We start from the raw sequence: 19,563 nt of genomic DNA on the forward strand, positions 1-19,563 counted from the left end.
CTTCACTGGTATTCACACTCCTTTCTTTAAGAACTGTTTCTGGAAGAGTGAATATTCATCTATAGGAGATAATTTGTTATTGGAAATATGCATTTGTTAAATAAGTTTTAGTAACCCTGTGTCAGCAGAGCTCAGGATGTTTAAGATCAGGCTGCTCATTAGATCAGATCACCATGTACATAAACTTTTACTCTTTTAACTGGGTGTGTTTATGTGCTTTAAAGGTTGTAATCTATTATGTCAGATACATTTATAGCATGCCCTTGTACCTCTAAAATATGTGTTTTCCACCTGATATTGTTCTCCTTGTGTTTTGGAAGGCACTGATTAACCAGCAGTGACTCATATAACTTTGAGAATTGTTACTTATTCCTACAGAAGGCTGGGATAGAAGCATAGGACTGCCCTTCCATTCAAGAAATGGTGTGCAGACCACAGAATAGAAACACAGAATAGTTCATTTTGGAAGGGACCTCTGAAGACAATCTAGTCCAACATCCAAGATAAAAGAGTCTCATATACCTGGATGGGGCCCCAGTAAACGTGTGCTGCAATTGTTCATCTTCTGCTCCTATCTGTTTTTTCAGCACTAAAGTACCAATTTTTGATGATATCTAAGGACATTCCCATAAAAACAGATCAAAACAAAACAAAATAAAACAAAACTTTGGAGAACTGGAATAAAGATTTTGGGCTCAAAAAAAGTGGCAATGTCCCAGTAGTTTGAGTACATAAAGTGAGGTCAAGCACCTGTTATGTTTGCAGAAATTTGTTTGAGGTTTTTGTGCATATGGATTATGTGCTGTGTATTTTACAGATGTCGTACATGGCATTCCTCATGCTCTTTACTTACACTGTGTTGGTGAAGATGGAACCAAGACCAAGTGTGCAAGAGTGGCTTGTTATCATCTATATTTTCACTACTGCTATTGAAAAAGTCAGGGAGGTAAGCTTTTCCATTCACACTTCTCACCTGTATTACAAACCTGAGAATACTAATCTGAAGAATGCTAAATCCTACATTGTTTTTGTAGGGAATTATACAGCGAATTTATTTATTACAAATATTTAATTTGAAGACCAGTTCTTGGGCCTTGAAAATGCATCTTAAATTCTGGCCTAAATTCTCTACTTTTCTGTGTAGAGCTGATGGTAACATGTAGGTCGCTTGAGAGTGACTGTGCTGAGCTGAAATTTGAAACCTTGATGTAGGCACCTGGTCCTTAATTTTCTTGAGTAGACCATTACATTTGTAGTAATATAAATGAAATTTGTCTTTAGATATTTAATCTGAGGGAGGAAGTTGTTATAAATGAATAACTATAATACAATCTATGGCTCTACCTCAAGTCTGACCAGCCTTGTATAAATGAACTTGGAAGAAAACCACAATCAGCTTTTAATGCTGGATTCACTGAGTGCAGAAAAATGATAGTCCAATAAAAATTAATTGCAATTATTTGCAGTTGATTAGATCCAAGCTTCTGAACACAACTTGCACTTCAAACCTGAGTTTGGGGACAAATGCAACTTTGTTTTTCCCCAGTTATTGTATCTGCTCCAACACCCCTTCACTGTAGAATCAGCACGTAGAAAACAATAGTAATGTGAATTGTCTTTTGTGTGACTTTTGAAATGCTGTACTTTCAGAGGAATAAAACTACAAAAAACCCAGCCACAGTTCTGAGTGAAGGATGCTGTAAAAAGAGATCACTCAGAAGAATGAGGAATCAGTATAAGAGAGGTGAAGGATTTCAAGGGACAGTAAAAATACTGGGAATATATGAAAAGCTGGATAAGCTTGCAAGTTCTGTGTCTGCCTGAGAAAGGACTGCAAAAACCTACATCAGGATTTCCTAACTGGGAAACATGTTACATCTAAAATAGTGAGCACTTTGGAAATCACTTTGTGCTCTTGCACCAGCTTGATGGTGGGACAGTAGAAACAACAGTTCTTCTTTCTAGCATCGTTGGTTGGACACTTTGAAATTGATGTCTTCTTCTTGATTTTCTTTATCCATGTCCAAGTTCTGCCCTGTTGGCAAAGACTTTGTAGGACACTCTCTTAGCTAGGCAGCTGATTAACTGCTGAGAGCCTTGTTGTATATAACTGCAAACCTCTGTTTCTCTAGATTGTATCAAATAATTGTTAAAGCCTTAGGCCCTAGTTACTCATGTGAGTTAGTCTAGATCACTTGTTTACGTTAATGTGTTCTTATGCATAAATTCTTGCAAGATCAGGGCATAACATTTCAGAATCTCTCCTTTACTTGGTGCTTATCAGTGCAATCTTACATAGCACTGCATAATTGGCCTCACTTGTGGCAGTGTGCAGAGGTTTTATTTGCATCCTCCCAAGGATTCCACTTCACACATTTGCTCAGTGGAGCTTAAAATCCCTTTGGGGCAACTCACAGTTCAAGGAGTGAACATTTCATTCTTTACCTTGCTAGTTTCCAGCACTCCTTTTTTTAATGCGTCCTTGGCAGAATACAAGGATCTTTCTTTATATTTTTGGTCTGAAATAGAAGACATTAGTAATTTTCCCATTGGCAAGGTTAGGCTGGTACTTTCCATGACTTAGGTTAGGGGTTAATGAAAAGGCCATTGCAGATCATGACCATCCCTCTAGAAAATGCTTGTTACTTTCTAATAATATGTGTGCATAAAAAATCCTTTACCAAATTCTCTCTTCTGCTGAAGTATGTGCCCTTTAGTGAATGGATGCAGTTTCAGCATCTGTTTTTCCTTAGGAAGGGCTATCCCATTTGATGAGGCATACTTGAGCAATGTCACACTATAGATTAAAAAAAAAAACAATTAATGGTGAATGGCTATATGCAGTAAATGGGTCTAAGACAAAAGAAAAAAGAATAGAAGGGGAGAAATAATGCATTCCCAAATTTAATGAAATAATTCCTTCAGAAGAGGTTAAATAATGTATATGTGACTTTATTGGCATTTCATTGTGGTTTTTTTTCTACATTCTACCCAGGTATTTATCTCAGAACCTGGAAAATTCCGCCAAAAAGTGAAGGTGTGGATTTATGAATACTGGAATTTTACTGATTCTATAGCTATCATCCTGTTTATGATAGGGTTTGGTTTGCGCTGGTCCAACCCCCCTGTTCAAACTGCAGGGAGGCTCCTTTACTGCTTGGATATTATATTTTGGTATACTCGGCTCCTTGACCTTTTTGCTGTGAATCAGCATGCTGGCCCATACCTGACAATGATTGGGAAAATGGTAAGTATTGTGTTTTGGAGCAATATTTCTGTAGTTAAGACATCTACCTTCAGGAATATGTAAAGTTCAGAAGTGACAGAAAAGGAGAAGTTCTCTAATAATTCACAGTGAATGTATGACCTGAAAACACAATGATTTTTTTTTCTGTTTGTAAGTTGACCATAATCAGATTGCACTTTAATTTATTAATCACATGAATTTTTTCACAAAAGCCATTTTTACTTCATTCCTTAGAGAAGGGTTGCATTTGAGTTAATTTGCTGATCCAGCTTGGTGACAGGAGAGAGAAAAGTCACTGCCTCTTGCAGATGGACTCACTATAATAGATTACACCCATAACTCTTGGAAACTGTTTCATTATTATTTTCCTTTTTGATTAAAATAATTATGTCCCAGTTTATGTGGCAAAATTTCTGTGAAATCAAAGTTAATTTTGTTTCTCTTTTGCTATTAGAACTGCTGCTGAACTACTGTCTAGTCTTGAGGGACATGTGCAGATTCCTACTGTAATTCACCTTGGTTACTGAGAACTCTTTTCTTAATACTTTTATATTCCATTTTTCTGCGTAATAGTTTAGAAGGCAAAATAATTTTCACTGCTGTTCCTTGCTCTCAGTTTGAAAGAAGCATCACTGAGCAAAATCACCATTGTAAAGCCTCTGTTTTTCGTATCTTGCTTAAGATCTATGAGGGACGTGAGAAGCTAGTAGAACTTGTGGCCTTTTTGGTCTAGGATGATTTTAACATCTATAAAATGCTCATGTAGTGGAGATCATAGAAATAAAATACTTTTATTTCCTCCAGCGTATTAGATTATTACCCCAATTTTCAGTTTTGCTTTGTAAAAACAGTGATTGATTCTTTTACCTGAAATTAATATCTCTTTTACATATAATTAACACAACTAATTCTTCTACATAAATGTATCTTCCAGACAGGAAACATGTTCTATATTGTGGTCATGATGGCCATAGTCCTGTTGAGTTTCGGGGTGTCACGAAAGGCAATCCTTTCACCAGAGGAGCCTCCTTCTTGGACACTGGCACGAGATATTGTATTTCAGCCCTACTGGATGATGTTTGGTGAGGTCTATGCTGGAGAAATAGATGGTAGGTAATTTTCTGAATATAGCTCAACAGCTTAAATTAAATATGTGCAGAAACATGCCTACTTTGGTCTGCTTGAATTTTGACTGCCTACCAGGCCTGTTCTTTCTCAAACAATTCTGATTCCAGTATATGTATGTCCATAATGAGTAATACAGTATTAATGAAGTTGAAAATACAAATTTCTTTGTTAAAAATAAAGATTAAGCTCTAAACCCTTCAAATTCAGTGTTTCAAATTAAGTACTCTGCAAATATCAGGGCAAAGCACATAGGAACTAATACTAAGCTGCTTCCGGGTCAGGGGATCTGGCAGCGAAATAAATTTCCAATTAAGTGAATCCAAAGATGCTTATCTCTTGGAGAAAAGACTATAAATTTGCCTTAAAGGATGAAAGAATAAAGGAGGAAAATTAAGGGAGAAATAAGTTACCTGGCACTGTTCTTAAACAGATAAACCATGTGCACATAGGAGAAATAGAAAAAATCAATGTAAATAGGAAAAATTATATATCTTGATTATGGTTTTGACCTTGTTTCAGTGAGACAGAGGAACCAGGCACTCCAGAGGTATTTAAGAATTAGAGATGTAAGGCATTCTCATGCTACTGACTGAAGATATTAGTAAAACAGTCCCTAAAATAGAAAAGTAGGTATGCAAATAGAAATCTATATTTAAGGTATATAGTTCAGCATAGACCCAATTAATTAAAATAATTCAAGATGTTGCATCCTGAAACATCTGAAATGCTGAAACAGTCACATCTATTTTGGTAATACAAATCAAAATTCTTTAAATGAAAGCATACTGTTAATTCTAAACTTTTAGAAATTTGACATTTCCCAGATAAACCTATAATTTCTCATGTGGCTCTCTGTGCTGCAGAATACGTCCTGAATTTAGAGCTGCTGCTTTATAAATGTGTTTTAAAATTTCCTCAAAAGAGTAAAATTTGATTACAGATTAAAACGATTGAAAAGTATTTATTTTGACAATCTAAAAACATCATAAGGGATTCATTAATTTAATTACTTGTTGCTTTATGTCACAAATGTTCATAGCCCGACATCCTTTTGCACATGAGTAAATGTGATTTCAAGTTGTGTGTGAAGCTCTACACTTTAGTACTGATAAAACAGCTTTTGAGCTGTATCCTTTTCACAGTGGAGTGTGTGAAGCTCCTGCTTTAGGGATCAAAGATTTGGATTTCAGCTTCCTTGAGTGTGTACCATCTCCCAAAAACATTTCAGCTTCATGGTTTTCCCCCTTTACAAAAAGTGGAATGACTGGCATAAGAGCTGATATGTCTGAAGTGGTGTCTGCAGCTTCTGAACTGCAATGGTAGCTAGGGCAGCAGTAGCATGAAGTTCAGCTCTCCTTTGGGTGGATGTTGGCCTGTAATTTGGGAATTTGTTGATGTATTTCTGTGAAATTAGTGAGGACTATTCTGTTCCTTGCTGGGACAAATGAGAAGCACAGGCCATTGCTGTGCTCTGCTCTGTTTCCGTGCTACCCATGTTGTGTATCTTTCATTTCCAGTGTGTGAAACCAACGAAGACTGTCCTCCTGGCTCCTTTCTCACACCATTCCTCCAAGCTGTCTACCTCTTTGTGCAGTACATCATCATGGTCAACTTGCTTATTGCATTCTTTAAGTAGGTTCCTGGGTACATTGCTGCAAAAGCAACCAATGTATGTTCTGCCAGCACAAAGTCCCAAAAGCCTTTCACTAAAACTGCCCCAGCAAGGGCATCATCATGGTGGTGGTTGTACCTCATCTGCCATGGGGAGAAGTAGAATAAAGAAAAGAATGGTGGTAGTAAGACAGTGCAAGGAAAGGGATAGTGAGAAGACACCTAAACTATTTTGTCACTTAAGAAGAATCTGACTCTGAAAGCAGACAATTGCAGTTGGCAAAAAAAAAGGCAACATTAATGCACCTCTAAAGTAATTTTCCCTTTGTTCCTAGAAGTTGTATTTGTTGCACTGTGAGCCTATGTAACATTCATGATAGGGTAGCCCAAGTTTCAGACTGGCAGATTTGTGGAAGGCATTCAAGGGAAGAGGATAATCACTGCAGGAATATGTTTTTCCTTTAGGACATATTTTGAAAATTCTTGTTATTTGATGCAATCTCATATGTTCTAGATGGAAATCTAACTGTAATGTTTTTTACAATTTTCCTTTCAATGTGGGCTGCCAGAGTAGAAAGGATCTTTATGGTAATTCTATAGTAAATCATAGTAATCCTATAGTAATTAAGTAGTCTCTTAGTAATTCTAACCCTTCAAGTTTTGACAGGTACCCCTCGTAGTGGATCAAGTTCTGTAAAATATTAGTAAAGAGCAGCCGAACCCAAGTAGTTACTTTTTTTCCCTAGAGTTCTAGGATTTCTGGGGAAGAAAAAATCAGCTATAGGTTAAAAAAAATTAAAATGAATAAATGAAGTCATCATATTCAAGAAAACTGACCTATGAAAACTCATTATTCTATTTCCACTTCCAATAAGAAATCCCTTTCCTGAAATTGTGTCAAGGAATGAAATGTTTATTTTATACATTATATATTATTTTACAGTTCTGAAATTGTAATTTAAATTATTTCCGGAATTAAACCTTTAGTTTAATGATGATATGCTAAATCTTCTGCATAGTAATTTGATTGTTCCAGAAGTGGGACCAAAAATGGGTGGGTATGAGAAATTACGCTCTCAGAAGGAAAGCTGATGTTTTTGCTTGGGTGTGTGGTATGACAGTGTACCTGAAATTACAGTGCTAGAAACCACAGTGTTTCTTTCCTGTGCTTGGGTCTATGATAATAGACATAAAAAATTATTCGGAGCAACAGCAGTCATGTTTAACACTTTCACAGCTCCAATGAATATTCTGCAGAAGAAAGGCTTGTGTAGCTGCAGAAAGTGTATTTTCAGGGGGGAGTCCACAGGACCATTTTATTAAGAGTCTTCCCTTAGCTTCACACCTACTTTTAACCCAGTCCAAAGAGGGAAAAAAGGTTAAATTCTCAATTAGACTATGTATTAAAATTTAAATAATATGACTGGGATTTCAAAGCCAGGTCAGTGACATCTTTTGCCCAGCTCCCACTAATGTGAATGGGAATTGGATCTCCAAATCTGTTAGGCAGCTTTGAAGATCTCATTCTCTGTGTATGAGCTGCGGGCATATGCTGCTGCTTTGTGAAATGAAAGTTGCTAAGCTGATTTATCTCACTGGAGGAATGGGACTTTTCTTCAGTGTCAGATTAGATCTGCAGACAAATGTCTTGTGCCTTACTGGGAGCATTCCTCACATGACTGTTTTACCCTCCTTCCCCTCTCCCTCTGTCCCTCTTTCCTCAGTAATGTTTATTTTGATTTGAAATCCATATCGAACAAGCTCTGGAAGTACAACCGGTACCGCTACATCATGACCTACCATGAGAAGCCATGGCTGCCTCCACCATTCATCCTCCTGAGTCACATTGGGCTTCTGATAAACTGCATCTTCCACCATCAGCCCCCAAATGAGCTGGATCAAGAGGAAGGCGATGTTGGACTAAGTAAGCTGGGAACCAAAAGAAAGAGTTCACCTCATCACTCCCATCACTATGGAGCTGACTTCAGCCAACAAACAAACAAACAAAAAAAAAAAAACCCCAAACAAAATAAAACAAAAAACTGTCTGGGTAGGGGCCTACTTTAATCTGAAAAATAGAATTTAACTTGCAGGCCTGAAAACCTCTTGTAGGGAAAAAATTACTAGGTGACTAGGGGAATGCTTTGCTTTGTATTTGGCTGTTGCTGTGCTACATAGTGTGCATCAGTCAAGATACCTCACAACTCTGAGCTGAAATAGACTGACAGCAAATTATTCTGTAGGAATTAAAGAATTTCTCATTTTTAAAGAAATTAAACAGTACTGAAGGTATAAATTTCTGTATGTTTGTCATGAAAACACCAGCTATTCCTTTTTCATTACCTAGAGAAAGTAGCTGCGGAGTCAAAGGACTGATCCAGTGATGGCAAATGTAGAGAAAGGGGGCTTCCCACCTCCTTGCTGCTTCCCTCCCTTTTTCCAGTGGCTTATCACTGCACCTTACTTTCTTTACTTTTCCCAGCCTGGACTTCTTCATCCTGATGCCTCTTTCAGGTGATGCCAGTTTCCTGTCCCACTGTCACCAGCTCTGCCAGGAGTAGTAGCTCTAGCTGGTGTGGGTAGGGGACCTCAAGACATTGGGATGGAAATGAGTACTCAGTAGTGGGGCTTGTGGTGTGAGTGAGGCAGGGAAATGGGGAGGAGGAGCGGCTGGTGACGTAACCTCATCTAAAAGAACATTGGGAAGCACTGGTATGTAGTATTATACAGCCTCATCCTTTTAAATGCTGCTTACACCCCTGATGCCCTATAGTAGCTGTGGGCAGACCCTGCCCGGGTTATGCTTCACTCAGAATTTTCTCTGATGAATGTGAGTCCCTGAAGATATCTGTCATGCTCACAGGCAGTTACAGAGTTCAAACCCGTGCTCAGCTAATCAGTGCTGAACTGCTGTACAGCTGCTCCCAGGTCCAGCTCCTCCATCCTAACTGGATACCCCTGCCTTTGAAGTGCCATTGCTTATTTTATGTGCAAACACAGCATAAGTCAGTGACATAGCATAGAGAGTGTCTTGTGACAAGCATTAGGCTAAAGGAAACCAAAACCCTGCTTAGCACATCTAGAAGACCTCAGATGGAAGAGGGCTCATGCCTTGCTTACACTTTCCTCAGAAGGGGAAATTTTTTCTCTTTAGATACCTCTGGGTGTGTTTTCTATGTACCTATACATTGCTTGATAGCTTTCTTAATTTTGGTGGTGTTGTAATTTACTGGTTTTCACAATGAGGATCCAGTGCCACCCTGTGGAAAATCAATACCAAGATACAGAGTAAAATCTTGGAGGAAGAAACACAGATCAGTTAGTGGAAAAAGGTGCCTGCAAGGTGATCAAGTCTCATTTGCAGTGAGAGGGGGAGCCCCAGAACACTGGGGGGGTCTTCACTGCTGAGCTGTGTGCTGCAGCTCACCACCACATCCTTGCAGCAAACACTGCCTTGCTGCTTGGAACAGGTACCACTCTAGCAAGTACAGTGAGGACTTTAGTACACAAAAAAGGACAGAAAAGAAGAGCTTCAAAAATGTGGAGTTTGAATCAGAGAAGCAGATTTCTACCATATGCATTTCTTTGTACTGTCTGGTAATGGAGCTGTTCCTTTGGAAGTCTTGGTGTGCTAGGAGAATGGCATCGTGAGCAGCCCAAGTTATGGAGATTTAAACTTTTGAGAGTTTTCTTTTCCCCCCAATAATTTTGGAGGGAAGATCTTTATGTTTTGTACATATGAACATTTTAAAGAATATCTGAATATTTTATACATGTAAACATGTTAATTAATTACATGAAAAAAACTGCTTTGGAGCTTTAAGCGCCTGAATGAACTGTAACTGTTGGAGGTTACTAGCCCTAAATGAATGCCTGGACCAAATTAGAATGAATTTTTTCTAAGTCTTATATAAGTATATCTAAATCTTGTGACACATGTATAACAAAATAAAGTTTGTAGGAAAATACACCTTTTTTAAGCAGCCATTCAAACATATACTTTTGAGGCATTAAAGGGGAGTGCATTGGAATTTTTGTCTGTATGGTTTTGTTCCCTGTGTGAGAAAAGACAAAACACCACATTTTTATGTATTTGGCAGGTTGAATCTTTATACTCAAGCCCAAATTCATGCAGTTAGGTATGATGCATTCTTGTCAAGGGAGGGAATGTAAATGAGTTTTTGACAGTGTTTCTTTAATTTTTTTTCCTCATGGATACTTATAAATTATTTCAATTATCAGCATGCTTCATACTGATTCCTACCTCCTTTGTTCAGAGCTCTACCTGAGTGATGAGGAGTTAAAGAAACTCCATGACTTTGAGGAACAGTGTGTGGAAGAGTATTTTCATGAAAAGAATGAAAACCTGAGTTCTTGTGACAGTGAAAGGATCCGTTTGACCACAAAAAGGTGTGTTTTTATGCATATTTATGTTCTTTGTATAGATTTATCACATTGATAAGCTAATGCTTTTGAAGCAGGTTATGGTCACTGTGAATATACATAGGCATTGCAAATTTGATGGAAGTGTGTCTTCTTTTGTATCTGCATCTGTTTGAGGTATGTGTCAGGTCTGTCTGGGAAGCCTTGCTGACAGAACAGCATCCCCAGATGTGTGCAGTGTGTACATGGTTAAACAGGAACAGTGAGGAGTTGCTCAGTTTCATGTCTGCAGATCAGGTAGCACTACAAAAGGAAGCCAGAGAACAGTGTACAATGTGTAATTTTATCTAAAAGCTTAGACTTTTTATAGTGTTCACTTTTTTAAACTCTTCCCATTAAACTTAATGGCAGCTTTGCCATCGATTTCAAAAGAAAGTTAATTAGGCCAATACTGATAGTTTTGAAACCCTGTTGGCAGTTGTATATTGATATTTTGTAGACCTAGACACTATACTGCAAATAATGCTACAACGGTTTTATGGTTGTTTCTGTAAACAGCAATTATTCTCAATCACAAGCATTACTCTCACAGTTCATGCTGTTAAAAGTCTTATCACATGCCAACTGATCTCATCTAACAAATTTGTTTTTCCTAGAGAGAGATAGCATCTTAATTTTTGCCTGTTCTTAATCTTACATTTTGCATGTTAAAACAAAACACAGAAGCAAAATAAACATCCCCTCTAAAAGAAATTAAATAAGTAGCTTTGTTCAAAAGCTGCAGAATTGATTACTTCAAGAAGGTTTCATTTACAGGATAAATATAGATCTGGAAAGAAATTTTTTTCTGAGTGCAAGTGAAACACACTTCACAGCATTGAATAACATTAATGCAAGAAATTAATTTAGACGAATAAAATGTCCTGGAACATTGGTTTTTGATTTGGTTCAGGAATGGCTTAATACTACATATTTTAGTTACTCTGTGACAAAGGAAAGAAATGACTACTGCATACTGCCTTCAGCTAGTTTATCATTGTCTCAGTGATAAAGTGCCAGAGACTACCTTCAGGAAATATGAAGATAGTGGTTTGGTTAAGGTGATGTAATACCAGGCCAAGAAGTTCCCACACTTTTCACTGGGGATTTGAAGACAATAATAAAAAAGGCTTTGGTTTTTGGTCAGTTGAATTTTACCTGAACATAACCAATGATGTAAGATGCACAGAACCTGCTTCCAGAGGCCAAATAGGTTATTGGGAAGGCTGGGACAACCCTCATCAGTCTCCAGTATTTGAGAAATGCAGGATTAGAGTGCCTGTAGGTTTGTGTGAGCCTTATCCTTCACATGCCTGCACAAAAAATGTAAAATGCAGGGCATCCAGCTGACAAGAGGTATACTTCATTTGCAGCAATAGCCAATGTAGCCTGCCATCCATGGTTTAGTAGTTATAATAAATATGTATCAGTAGGAAATAATTAGTATTAGTAGGCAATAAATGGGTATTAGCAGGAAAACAACAATTTTTAAAATAGGTACTCCTTGAGGAAAAAATCTTCTTCCATAAGAAACCCACTGGCAGTTGGCTGGGTTTTGTCAAATATGGATATTAATGGAAATGAAAGTCACTATTAAAAAAGAAAAATAAAAGCCTGTTTGAGACATTGACTTTTTGAATGTGTTAATGGTTTCTTTCATCATCTCGCAAGCAGATGTAAAGATATGTTTTGGAGTTTTTAAATTATATTTTCTTTTTCTCCCTAGAGTGGAAGAGATGTTTCAGCAACTTAAAGAAGTACATGAGAAGGTATTTTATATCAAGGAGTCTTTACTCTCCCTGGACAGCCAGCTAGGACATTTGCAAGACCTGTCTGCCCTGACAGTAGACATCCTGAAGGTGCTTTCAGCTGTAGACACCTTGAAAGTGGAAGAAGCCTTACTGGCTGACACAAAACATCAACCCTGTAGGAAGCTGCCCCATAGCTGGAGCAATGCATTCTATTCCAAGACCTTGAGCAGCCTGGAGTGCCTGTATGACAAGAAATACCACTATTATAGCATGCCACCCTCCCTCTTACGGAGCTTGGTAAGGACTCAGTCTCCATCAGAGTGCAAACTCTTGAGGTCTGAGAGTAACAAGGTGGCAGAAGACAGCTCTCGAAAGGCAGAAATAGAAACAGACACACTCACTTCAGGAGTATCCTCTGAGACTAAGTCAACACCTAGGTATGGGCAGTTTTTAATGCCCCCTGACCATAAGGCAGGGTCTTTTCCTGAGGTTTTTACCTCAAACTGGTCCTTTTTGAACACTTCTTCCCAGTACAAGGATGAGGCATTCAGAGATGACCCACAAAGTAGCATTATGGTTCCTCAGAACCTGCCGAGTGTCAGCCTCCTTGGAAAAGAGACAGAAGGTTATCAGTGGAGCCAGAGAGACTTTGTTTTTCATCTGCCATCAGAGAACACTAATGCCGTGAAGGCTGCTCATCCTCTTGGTCTCCAGCTGTCACTGGATGTTAAAGAAAGTGCAGCGTCCACCTGTGATGACAGGGAAGAAACTGAAGGTGGTTATGTGAACTGGGGATTCTCTGAAGGTGACGAAAAAGGAGTTTTCATCTCAGATTCAAAGAAGAAAGCCCTGTGCATACATTCCTCCTATGGCAGGGACAACAATTGCCAGAACAGTCCACGCAGGCATGTCCAGTTAAGAGGTTCGAAGTCCTTCTCCTACAGCTCTGACAAGTCATGTCACAGCAGCAGCATGTCTCAGAACAGGCTGAAACGAAGCATCTCCTTCTGGATCAGCCCACTGTGGAGGGACTGGAGCTTCTGCAGAAGCAACAGCTTACCATCCTTTAAGAAAGAGAGCTCAGGGAGAACCTGCAAGACTCTAGGTGGTAATTATAAAACATTGTACCTGTACAGTACCTTTTATTGGAGAGTCTGAGAGATTACAAAAATGTTTCATTTGCGCCCAGGAGGTATTAGATGCAGTGGAGGATCGTAGCAGAGAGTCCAGAGTTACTTTTTCACTTTTGTTGTGTGGGTCTGGCTGTTGGGACTATCTGAAGTGTGCTTGGTATCCAAGCTGCAACACGTGTGTCAGCCACCCTGATTGCCCCCTTCTCATGGTATCTCCATCTCTGTGGCTACACCAGACATGTAACAGCCTGGTGACAGAAGGATTGTGCTCACTCTGGGGAAGTCTCTTGCCCTGGGGATGCAATGAAAGAGTTGCAGAAACTGAAATACATTACACAATCCTCTAGAGATAGATTAGCAGTATCACAGAGGGTGCATGGAGAATGAAAAGGCATAGATTTCTATAGTCAGTTTAAATACCTCTCTGTGCACCATCAAGTTTGTTTACCAAGAGCTAAAATACATTAGGTTCCAGTTTTAGTTATGAATAGTACGAGATGATGGATAATATTTGTTGTTTTGTATCTTATGATGGTGAACATTTTTGCCCTGAATTGCTTAAGTCCTAGGTTTGGATGTCACCAGTCTTTCTCAGATTGCTTTACACATCCTTCAGTTCTCAGTCCTATCAGATTTTTCCTTAGTAAACAAAATGTCTGTTGCTTAAAGGTGTTTTTTGACTCTTTCCTGCAGAATCTTCAGGATCCAGTGAGCTACACCACAGTGAGGCAACAAAAGCAAAACAGCAAAACAGAGACAGAAAGTCTGGGAGAGGAAAAAGGAATCAGAAACCTCTTCAGGTGCCGGTAAGGGCAGATGCAAGAGAATCGTGTATCTCAAAGTTGTCTTTTTCATTCCTTACTAGCACTTCTGCAGTGTGGTTTAACTGAAAATATATCTAAAATTCTGCACAAAAATTGGGGCATCTCTTGTGTGTGTCTAGCTTTGATTTTCCCTTTTTTTGAATGTGTGAGATTTCTGTTTTGAACTTGTTGACATCCAGGGAGTTTGTGAGAGGGTATACTGTGGTGATACTGATCTTACACAAGAATAAATCAGTCCTTGTGCTTCTGCTGGCAGAAGAACTTGTGTATGCTTCATACCATTTGGGATAGGCTGAAGGAGTGGCCATATCCAGGGGGTATATGACTGTATTCAAGCAAGTTAGGCCTCATAATGTTGTCTCCTGCCTGCAAGAGTCACACAGACTTTTCTCTGAATCCATGAAGCATTTAACATATTTAGCATTTTGCAGAAAACACATTGGCTGTGTCATATATATGGGGCAGCTTTGGCAACTGTGTCTGTGTGTTCATAAATAAAAATCTATTTCTAGAGCTATAAAGAAATTTCTAGGGTCTTTGTTATCTGGAAAGAATTATCCCTGTTTAATGATATGAATGCTGAAGACTGGTTTGTTTAAATAAGATACTCAGGTCAGCAAAGTATTTTAGACTTGAACTTTGAAATTTAATATATCTGAAGTCATTAGGCCTCAAAGTTCAGAAAACTTCAGATAGTGTGAGACTTTTCATCAGTAGTACTTACTAGACAAAAGCAACATGTCTTCTGCAGCTTGTAACAAAAAAATGGGAAAATCTGTTTCTCAGTTGGGAGTGCATTCAGTCCTTGGCATTTCGGTGATGCTCTAAAAGGCCATGTTATATGCTGTCAGAGGAACTCTGGAGATCCTCATCATCCTGTAAATTAAGTATTGTTTTGTCTGTGTCTTGCCAGGTGATTACAGTGGATGATTGTCCCCAGAACACTCAAGTGAACTCAGAGCCTGCAGAGATCAATGTCTGGGATGAGCAAGAGAAACACAGCAAGAATTGGCTCACCGTGTCTAACTTCAGTCAGCTGAGTATGTTACATGTTGCAAACAGTGATTTCAGAACAGCTTTTAAAACGAAGTGGTAAACAAAATTTTAAAAAAATCAAAGTGTCATTTGATGTCACCATCTTGTTCACCTCATGGCATAATTTCCATTAAATTAAACTTAGTTTCTGGACACGCATTTGTTATTTGATGCATCACTGAAGAAGCAAAAGAGTCATAGGCTGGATGGAAGGTCAGCTGAATCTTCCTGGGACCACTGCCTGTCTTGCATGGGAGATAGTAGAGTGCTAATACTCAAGAACAAGTAGGAACAAGGAGAATGATGTCTTTGTCCCCTCTCCTGACGTAACTTCCAAGTGACATGTTGTAAAGTGGCATCCTGGCTAATTGCAAAATATAAACTCATGATTTTTGAGGACATTTACACTCACAGGCAATGCTGTGATACTGTATTTCTGGCAGGTCCTCTGCCTGCATGATTCATTACTCATTGCTCAGAAGCACATCCTCCAAAGGGAAGAAATGAATTCTGTATTGTCTCTTTTGGAGTGAAAAGGAATGACATTCTTGCTCTTAGTTTAGTAATTCTCCACCTCTCTCACTCTGAGAAATTCTATGCATTATTCATCTCATATTTCAACTTTGCTGTGATGTGGCTCATTAGTTTCATCCTGTGAGCTGCTGAGAGAAGGACCAGGGAATGCTGTGACTCAGTACCACATGGCCTGAGGAGGGCTGTACTCCTAAGTCTGCTGAAAAAAAGTGAAAATAGTCCATTTTAGCCCTATGAAATTCAGTCATTGTGTTTTTAACCCATCACACATTTGCTGGGACAATATGGTATGCAGGTATTTATTTCATAACACTGCAGGGCTGTTTAGTTTTTATTGATAGAGCTGTTCATTTACACTCTAGGAAAAGCTGACAGCTGCTCTTTTGGCTAGGTTTGGAACGTCTCCATTACAAGCACCAGAAAATGAAAAATCAAGACATCAGTAGGCATACCATTCCATTCTGTGATTACCTGAGGCATTCTCGAGAGGTAAGACCTAGGATTACATATCCTAGTCCATAATTTTGGCTGGGATGAGCCCAGAGTAGTTCTACCATCATTCCTGGATTTATCAATAACATTTCTTTGCCGTGACATACTTCTTTTAGAAATGAAAACCTTTGTTGTCTGCTGGCACAGTGTATGTGTGGAAGTAAGTGAATAATTTAGCAGCTGCTAACACTCTACTAAGATTATTGAAATAGGACATTAAATTATTGAATCTTAGAGTGGTTTTGAGCATGAATTTAGTCATAAATGAAGTGTGTTGATGTTTCATCAGGCAATGAGGGAACACACATCTTGGTCTTGAACTTGTGGGCAGAATGGATTTGAAGCAAATTTTGGAAAGTTAGCTACATAGAACTCACTTCAACACATAGTTATTTCTTGAAAAGGGGTATTAAATATTGGTAATAATTGCAAAGCATAGATTTCTTAACCATTGGCTTATAAACACTGCATTTTATTATTTACCAAAATAAATCTGCAGCTCTGTAATCTAAAGATCCTCTTCTGCATGAACCAACACAGGCCCCTCGAATTTGATGGAGCTAAACCAATTTATATTTCCTGAAAACTCAAGCAGGAATCTGGATTGTGGATACTAATGTCTGTTTTAAAATTATGTAGCTAGTAGAAGAAATAGTATAGCTAATAGAAAAAAATGTACCATCCATTAAACTTTGTAGGGGTATCTCAGAGATAGGAAAGGAAATTAAAAAAGAATAAATTAAAAAAGGAAATGTGAAAGAATCCTTTCCTCTTGCTTTTCAACAGCACCTTGCTTGTTGGTTTTATTTATAGCACTTTTGATTATTAAAATGGAGGTCTTTCAAAGACCACCTTATTTTTCACTGAAAATGTTTGTGTTTTTTGTTTGTGTGTTTGTTTGTCTGGGTTTTTTTAGGAATGAAAATGATCCAAGTGATTTCAGTTATGCTGTTCTGAGTGCTGTAGAAATTGAATCCCAAATACCAGGGACAAAAGTGTTAATGTAAATTTAAAAAAAAAAATGTGGTTTTGTATGAAAAAATTATGTGACAGAGAAACAGAAATAAATTTACTGATTTTGTATTTTGTAAAATCTGAGCTTGGAACCTAAATCAATAAATCTTTGAAATGTGAAACACAGGATCAGACAGGCAAAATAAAGGTAAAGTCAGGAAAACTGTGTGAGGGAACCAAGTAATTTGGTGCTTCAAAACATATATGAAGATATTTTTGGATAAAACTTAATATTTTTAATATAGCAAAAAAACATTCCACTGATTAATAGCAGTATTGGTTTTAAGCTGAAACCAGTTGCTTCTGGAACACCAACTTTAAATTATTTATTCTTTCAAGGTACAGTCTCCAGTATCCACTGAACTACTACACCTTTCCTTAAGTCCTCTCTGGATTATGAAAGCTTATATTTGTCATTGAGATGTAATAAAGTTGCTGCATCCGACTGTTCCACTTGTAGAATGATATATTTTAAATATATGTTTCTTTCCTAAAGTGAAGCTTCTTGTTCATTGCATACTAGTGGTTCAGAAATCCCTTCTGACAGGTAGCAGGGAGCAAAGCAAGGGTGTGTGTAGGAAGGTTTTGTTAAAGATTTTTTTATCTTCAAAACAAGCTACAAGTTCAGCATGAGAGAAATTGAAAAATAAAAATTGAAAGTGAGTTAAGTTTCAGGTTAAATTAAAAGTTAAGTTTTAGTTGATTCATCTTTGAACTTAGTTGCCCTTGAACTTTTTTTGGTCTTTTTTTCTTTTTTTTTTGGGGGGGGGAGTGGGGGATGTTTCTTTTGAGAATTGAAATCTGCCTGACTACAATCCAGAAGAATAATTCCATTTCTTACTACCACATTAGAGAACCTGGCTGGCCTATTTTTTCCTAATATGGCTGGAAGTTTTAAAGAGTCTTTGAGTATTTCTTGAAATATAAGATCTGGAAAATATGTGATCTAAATGCCCCTGGAAAGCCGCTCAGCATGTCACCTTCTTCTGTTACAGGGGTTTTGAGTGAATTTATTTTCAACAACTGTAAAGCCTATCCCTACACTGGAATTTTCCAACATAAAAAAATTCACTAATCCTGTGCATATTATAAGACCTTTAACAAGCTTTGTGAGTGTATTGAAATACAGGTGGTTACCTGAATATTTTATTCACATTTGGAGACAACATGGAAAACTACAATGTGATAAAATTAGTTCCATTTTAGTGTAGGTATGTCAGTGCTGTGATTCACCTGCCTGTCATGGCCATTATTCCTGTTAATAATAACCACATCAATAGCTGTTTTCAAGATTGTACGTTCTTGAGCTGTGCAGTGTGTATATTATAAAGATATGCATATTTTACCAGTAAAAGTATCTCTCTTTTTTTAGGGTTTGAGCAACAGCATATTTGGAAACACCAAGAAAAGTCATTCAAACAGGAATTCCTCGTATGTATTATTGGTATATTAAGATACTCATCACATGTTTTCAGAAAGAGATGTCTGTCCTGTCTGCAGCTTTCCGCTTTAGTTCTGCAATATACTTAGGATGAGAACTCCATGTGAAGTCAAGAGTTAAGGCTATAAAGTTTAAGTTTCTTTCCAGAAAGTCTTATTAATGGAGATAAAGGAGATCCATTTAAATAAAGTGTAAGATTTTAGGTGGAATAGACACCCTTTCTAATAAAAATAATAAATGAATTTTCTAATTCAATCACTAAGATGGCAGTTGGACTTGATGATTTACAAGGTCTTTTCCAACCTTAATAATTCTATGATTATGTGGTGATCCTGTGGTTCTGTGATCACAGCATCTTCAATTAGACATTTTTCCGATCTAGTCAGCATTAAAAGTTGTATTTGCTTTTCCTGTGCAATTGCATGTTTTATTTTTTTAGCAATTACAATGCTAGCTGCTCCTGAAAACTTCTCATTCACTGATTCATCTCTTTTGTGCTGAGTTACACATTTACAAAATATTTAGCTTAGTTTTTCTCATGCATTTTCAGAGGTTATTAAGCTTTGATTACATTTAGTGAAAGTGTACTGGTTTCACAAGTGGTTTCCATTTTCTTGTGGGGTTTTTGATTTTTTCCCAGCTTGATTACATTAGTAGTATTTTTGCTACATGCAGTGCTGTCTGTATGTTTCTTTTCCTTTTCTTTCTTAATTTCATCAATTTCTTCTAGATATCTCTTTTTCTTTTTTCCTTCTTTTTTTTTTTTTTTTTTTTTGGTAGAACTACACACGTAATATGTAAAAGACGCAGAAAACTCACATCCCATGTGATTTCACCCCGGGGAGTGGAGGAAAACGTTACTGTGTTTTGGGGGTTCTGTGCATACTGTGTGTAGGGGTGGTTGGGTGTTCTGCTCTTGTTGTGGTTTTGG

The 19,563-nt window shown here is 37.8% G+C and overlaps 1 protein-coding gene across 2 annotated transcripts in view; it reads left to right on the forward strand.

The window, feature by feature from the left end:
• TRPM6 (transient receptor potential cation channel subfamily M member 6) overlaps positions 1–19,563 on the forward strand; it is a 91,744-nt gene that overhangs the window by 51,581 nt on the left and 20,600 nt on the right. For both annotated transcript variants that reach the window (XM_085042157.1, XM_085042158.1), the window contains exons 21-31: positions 818–946; positions 2,996–3,247; positions 4,182–4,356; positions 5,893–6,007; positions 7,711–7,910; positions 10,264–10,396; positions 12,135–13,267; positions 13,986–14,098; positions 15,030–15,156; positions 16,077–16,174; positions 18,564–18,622. In XM_085042157.1, coding sequence (XP_084898283.1) covers positions 818–946; positions 2,996–3,247; positions 4,182–4,356; positions 5,893–6,007; positions 7,711–7,910; positions 10,264–10,396; positions 12,135–13,267; positions 13,986–14,098; positions 15,030–15,156; positions 16,077–16,174; positions 18,564–18,622 — 2,534 coding nt within the window. The remainder of the gene's footprint in view (positions 1–817; positions 947–2,995; positions 3,248–4,181; positions 4,357–5,892; positions 6,008–7,710; positions 7,911–10,263; positions 10,397–12,134; positions 13,268–13,985; positions 14,099–15,029; positions 15,157–16,076; positions 16,175–18,563; positions 18,623–19,563) is intronic.

The sequence above is a fragment of the Lichenostomus cassidix genome, chromosome Z (genome assembly GCF_008360975.1).
Source record: "Lichenostomus cassidix isolate B80296 chromosome Z, HeHo_3.0, whole genome shotgun sequence".
Classification (NCBI taxonomy): Eukaryota; Metazoa; Chordata; class Aves; order Passeriformes; family Meliphagidae; genus Lichenostomus; species Lichenostomus cassidix.